We start from the raw sequence: 6,408 nt of genomic DNA, 5'->3' as shown, positions 1-6,408 counted from the left end.
AAAATATAACTAATAAAGAAGGCAATATTATTCGAAATAAGGCTAGGCTTGTAGTGAAAGATTATTCGCAACAAGAAGGTATCGACTATGAGGAAACCTTTTCCCCTGTCGCAAGACTCGAGGCTGTTCAAATCTTTTTAGCCTATGCAACACATAAGGATTTTGATGTTTATCAAATAGATGTGAAGTGTATGTTCCTTAATGGAGTTCTCGAAGAAACGGTTTATGTTGAGCAACCACCAGGTTTTATCAATTCTCAATATCATGATCATTGTTATGTATTAGATAAAGTTGTTTATGGGTTAAAACAAGCACCAAGAGCCTGGTATGCGACACTTACCAATTTCATAAAACAATTGAAATTTAAACAAGGATCCTTTGATCCCACTTTATTTCGAAAGAAAGTTGGGAATCATCTTATGCTTGTTCAAATTTATGTCGATGATATTATTCTTGGCTCTACTAACCCTGCTTTGTCTAGTGAATTCGAAAATCTGATGAAAAGTCAATTTGAGATGAGCATGATGGGAAAAATAAACAACTTTCTAGGATTGAATATTCGTCAGAGAAGAGAAGGAATTTTTATCAATCAAGAAAATTACACAAAGAATCTGCTTGAAAATTTTTGGATGACGAACAACATAAAGTTACGAATATCAATGGCAGTTGGAACAAGGCTCAATCCTTCGTTAGATAAACCTGCTGTTGATCTTACTTTGTATAGAAGCATGATAGGTTCGTTACTTTACCTTATAGGAAGTCGACCTGATATTATGTTTTCTGTATGTAATTGTGCCAGATATCAATCGAATTCCAGAGAACCACACTTAACAACAGTGAAGAATATTTTTCGATATCTTAAAGGAACAATTTCATTAGGATTGTGGTATCCTTCGAAAAATGGCTTTTTCATACAAGCATTTTCTGATGCTGATTTGGGTGGTTGTAGTCCTGATCACAAAAGTACAAGTGGCAGATGTCAACTCTTAGATAGGAAGCTTGTAAGCTGGCAATCGAAGAAACAAACATGTGTTTCGATTTCCACAGCAAATGCAGAATATGTTGTCGTTGCAGCTTGCACTTCACAAATAATTTGGATTCAAAGCCTATTACGTGATTATGATATAAACATGAAAAATATTCCATTGTATTGTGATTCAAAAAGGACTATACACATTTGTCACAATCCAGTGCAACATTAAAAAACAAAGCATATTGCACTTCGTTATCATTTCATTAAAAATCATGTGGAAGATGGAAATATTGAAGTTCACTTTGTAAAAACAACTGATCGGCTTGCTGATATTTTTACAAAGCATTGAATGAAAAGTCATTTGTAAGAATACTAAATGGACTAGGATTGATAGACGCTAATTTTGTTCCTAGATATATTTTGAAAGAATGACAAGGGAAAATGTTGTAAAGGTGTCGATTCAGAGGTGATAAGTGTTCATTCAGATGAGACAGTTCATCGTTCAGAGGTTACTATTCACGTTCAACGCTTCAACACGCTTCGATTTCGACATCATGTACAATCCGCTTAATCACAAATTTTCGTTAGTTTGGTATTAAATTTTTTTTTCGTTACTTTTATGTCGAAAAATCAAAAACAACAAAAATATTTGTGTTTTATCTTTTGTTACTTTTATGTCGAAAAATCAAAAACACCAACAAAATTTCTGTTTATTTTGAAATATTCAAAAATATCAAAAAGATTTTCTTATTTTTTGTTATTTTCATTTTATAAAACAAAATTTCAAAAATATTTTCCTTTTCTTGTATGTTTTTACATTTGTTGTGTAGATGTAGCAAAGATTTTAATTGACATCACATCGAATGAAGAGTTTTCTTGGTACATGCTTGCTGCTTTTAGGGAAGGTATATTTTCGAAAACTATGTACTAGTTAAGATGTCCCTAGAAGCATGCTGTAGCATGTTGACCCAAGCCTCGATAATGCTATGAGCTTCAAAGCTTTAATGGTTTTCTCATTCTGAGAATTCTTTTCCAATTAGGCTATCTTATCATTCATTCATGAGCTACCTTACTCTTCTCATATTAGTTAAGAGTTTATTGCTTAGTCCAATCATAGCAGAGGTACATTCGTTTCTTTTACCCAATCTTTTTCATCCCAAAATTCTTACACATTCACACACAAACACATATGTCCAAGAGATCTCTGCTAAAAACCAATCAGGATCTAAATATATCAAAACTCTTTGTTTATGATCTAACATCATGAGAACATGATGAAAGTGAAACCCTAAGTGTCGAACCAAATTAAGGAATTGACGGGGAACTTTGTTCCAAAATTAACGAAACCTTTGTTTCAGTACCTGCTTTCGATACTCAAAATCATTTTCTTTCCTTTGTAGTAATCTTGATCAAATGTTCGAAACCCACGTCATTTGTAAACCTTTAAGATTTAGGTCTAATTATGGTTTCAATAATTTGATTTCATTCTGGGTATCATTCTCAACCTTCTTTACTTGATAAATTTTTCAAAGCTTACTTATCACTGACTACACTGGTCAAACAGGAAGTTTCATTTACAACTTGTCACTCTTACGTTTAGTTGTGCATTGTAACAAAATTTTTAAGCCACCTTCGAAACCATGCTAAAAAAAGCCCTTCGATACTTCTCAACAAGTATTCGATTGTTATTCACGGGAAACCACACAAGCTGTTGATCTTCTCTCTTTATGATTAGCGAAGCAATTTTTTCCTGGGATTTATCTGTATTTATTTCGAAATTATACTTTCGACATCACAAATCTAAATTTTTCTTATTTTGCTTCTTATCTTTTTCATTAGCGCACTGCACTCACGAAATCCTTGAGGTTCTGAGTATTACCAACTCAGGTTGATGATTTCGAAAGTCTGGCACATAACATCATTTTCAAACCCAAAAGCGAAAGAGCCCAACCTTCATTACAAAGGTTTTGGTCCTTATCTACTAGGTACCCACGAAGAGACTTTTGATGTGACGGTTTGATAACTGTGCGCGTTTCGAGGAAACTGTACTAATCACTGTATCTTACATGGCGTCTTTAATGACTAATTGTGCAATTTTCAAGGGCCATGTGTCATGTTCATTGATGGTAACCATTCGAGATTCTTTAACGACTTTACGCTTTCCAAACATACTCAAAGATGATTTGTGCCCTCTTTTTCCTCTATTCTTCAAAGCTTTAAGGAAAACCCTAGTAATGGCTGCTCCTCAATCTAACACCATTGAAGACGTATCTTCTCAACCCATTATGAAGATTCAAAGTACGAATTATCAAGTTGATGGTGATGTTTCTATTTATCCAGAGGAACTCAAGATGTTAATTGTTGCTCTGAAACACTCGGTTTTATCTATTGTGATGTTTAGTTCGTTTGAAGTTCCGATGTCTTGGCTCTCAATTGTTGGTTCCACTGCCACATACAACAAGACATTGGATATAGTTACATTCAATCTGGTGAATGACAAAAAGTTTCGATTGTCCAAGAAGCTTTTTGCTAAGATTCTAGAAATCCTTAATTCTCCAGCTTTCTATAAGGTCACTAATGAACATGTGATTCGCATGTTCAATGAGATGGGTTATCAACCTACTCTTACCAAGATTAGCGAGTTCAAGAAATCAATCCTTTCTTGTATCTGGAATTTTCTCTTTGGTATTTATCTCGATGTCTGACTGGTCGAGGAGCTGGTTTGGGTAAAGGAAAACTGGAGGTATATGTTATGGTAGTTGTCATATATTATGATCTCTCAGTGGATTATGCAACTCAGATGTGGAAGGATTTCTTAAAGAGCATTGAGAATACCAATGTTGTGTATGGGGTTTCTTGTGCTAGGTATTGGAGTTTAATTCTTCATTATGCATATGAGAAAGAAGGTATGCAGGTGTCTACTAATGAACCAAAGGCTGAGTTTGTAAAGTATCACTACCCAAAGGCTATTGAAGATAATGTGGATGAGTTTCCATTAGTTGCTCGAATTCCGGATGCAATGCTCAAAAAGGTTGATCCGTCGAATCCTGTGTTAATGGCATATTTACAGACAATTAGTCGTACTGACAAAACTGGAGTTTTACTACCACGGTCTGATGAAGGTTCTTCAAAGAAATCATGAAAGCCAAAGAATGTTTTTGAAACTAGTCCTTTGAAACCTATTCAAGAGGAGAAAGTGACTAAGTCACCATAGAAAAAGTCTAGAGAAGGAGTTAAAGTTTCTAAGAAATCTAAAAAGCCAATTTAGATTGAAACAGTTGAGCCTTCAAAAGAGATAGTTCCTTCGAAATCTGGTGTGTTCAAGCGCCTTAAAAAGATAGATCATCGGTCAAGAAATTCTCTTGAAAAGTCATCCAGCTTTTCACCTTCAATGGTTCAAAAGTTGTAACGCCCGTAGATCCGGGCTAGTTAACTTAGAGATGATAAGCATCAAAAATGACTTTTTTATGGAAGATTATTTAGAAGTATTAATCTTAACCAAGTTGTAGTATATGTCACAAGGTTTCCGTGCATATAAAGAACGCCAAAATCCGAGTTATAACGAAGAAGTTATGACCCGTCGAAGTTTCGCGACAGAACCGACACGACCTAGCGCGACCCAGCGCGACGTAAATAGTGAATTTTAGGTAGATAGATATCTATCCTTATTTATCTAAACGAGAGTCTAAGATTTCTTCGATAGTAGTCCAACGATAAAAAGACAGACGAAAACGGAGTTCAGATGAAGGAGTTATGAATTTCGAACGGAGTTTTCCTGTCCCGGCCTCCTAAAGATAATATATAAGTAATATACTTATAATATATTAAAAATAAAGTCAAAATTATCCAATGGAGTCTAAACGAGAGTTTTAGATCATAATCTCACCTTCGTGTCAATATAAAGAACGTCAAAAACGGAGTTCGTATGCGAAAGTTATGAATTTCTGAAGTTCGGGGCACGAAACCCCAAAACTATCAGAGACCACGACGTGGCAAGCAGTGCCACGACGTGGCAAGTCTCCTGATAGCTCCAGGGTCCCCCAGATGCAACTTGGGATGACGCATGCAGTGACGATCAAGCCCAGGACGTGGCAAAAGGATCCCACGACGTGGCAAGGGCCAAATTTGCCCTACAAATAGATTTAAAGGGCCAGCCGACTATGGTTGCTCCATCCCTTCTCTCCCACTCCTGATACACCCTCTAAGCCCTATTTTAACCCCCCGAAGCCCCGGTATCAACCCCGAGACCCGAAGCAAGTCCTGAAGCACCGAAGATCCCGAGAAGAAAAGAGTTTCCGAGCTGAAGCTCTGCCCGCGAGAAACCCGGTGTGTGAAGTGATCCCGGTTTCACCGAAGAATACTACTTCTACAAGTCATAGTGCTTTCCGATCATCTTCTAATCAAGTGAGTGTATAGTCACTTTCATCTTACACATAGATATGAAGTATTTTATAAAATACGTGCTATGTGTTTATATATTGTTGTTTATATGTGTCAGTGTGTGGTTACTTTCTTCTAACACATAAATATAAAGTATTAGCTATGAAATACGTTCTATGTGTTATATATTATTTGTCTATTTGAAATGAGTGTTAAATGATTTAAATTGTGTAAGTATTTATATCTACGAAACTGTTGGGTAGAATATGGGTAGATGGGATAGTTGGTGACTATGGAGTTAGCGCCTATTGTATAAACCTTGGTGACTATGGAGTTAGCGCCTATTGTTAGATAAACCTTGGTGACTATGGAGTTAGCGCCTATTGTTAGATAAACCTTGGTGACTATAGAGTTAGCGCCTATTGTTAGATAAACCTTGGTGACTATAGAGTTAGCGCCTACTGTTAGATAAACCTTGGTGACTATGGAGTTAGCGCCTATCGTATAAATCTTGGTGACTATGGAGTTAGCACCTGTCGTATAAATCTTGGTGACTATGGAGTTAGCGCCTATCGTATAAATCTTGGTGACTATGGAGTTAGCGCCTATTGTATAAACCTTGGTGACTATGGAGTTAGCGCCTATTGAGTAAACCTTAGTGACGATGTGACTTCGTGCTTGTTAAGTGAACCTTGGTGACTATGGAGTTAGCGTCGCTTAAGTAAACCTCGGCGACTATGGAGTTAGCGTCTGATAAGTATGGATTTAGTACCTGGTAGATAAACTCTGGCAGCAATGGACTTCGTGCCAATTCCTTAGGTCAATCCTTAGGAATGAATGAATAAAGGATAGTTGATTCTTAGGGTAAAACCTTAAGAGTAAAGAAGATAATGGGGATGGGTAATTGGGTTGTTTGTTTAATGATTGAATATAATAATTGTATTATTGTGGGTTGAAAACCCTATATGCTCACCAGGCTCCCAAGCCTGACCCACTCAGTTTTCTTTGCATTACAGGTAATGACACAAGAGTATAAGTTGGTGGACTTGACGAGA

General features: G+C 36.3%; 1 protein-coding gene across 1 annotated transcript; it reads left to right on the top strand.

The window, feature by feature from the left end:
• The first annotated feature begins 659 nt into the window (after nt 1–659).
• On the top strand, nt 660–2,865 carry LOC145098500 (secreted RxLR effector protein 161-like). The gene is made up of 3 exons (XM_079036136.1): nt 660–1,152; nt 1,804–1,878; nt 2,813–2,865. Exons 1-3 carry the CDS (start codon nt 660–662, stop codon nt 2,863–2,865), a joined length of 621 nt encoding a protein of 206 aa, XP_078892262.1.
• Nucleotides 2,866–6,408: the final 3,543 nt, after the last annotated feature.

This window comes from Lactuca serriola, chromosome 4 (assembly GCF_051521515.1).
Source record: "Lactuca serriola cultivar US96UC23 chromosome 4, Lser_US96UC23_V15, whole genome shotgun sequence".
Classification (NCBI taxonomy): Eukaryota; Viridiplantae; Streptophyta; class Magnoliopsida; order Asterales; family Asteraceae; genus Lactuca; species Lactuca serriola.
The sequence above is the reverse complement of the archived record's forward strand: the minus strand, read 5'-3'. Positions and strand labels throughout refer to the sequence as shown.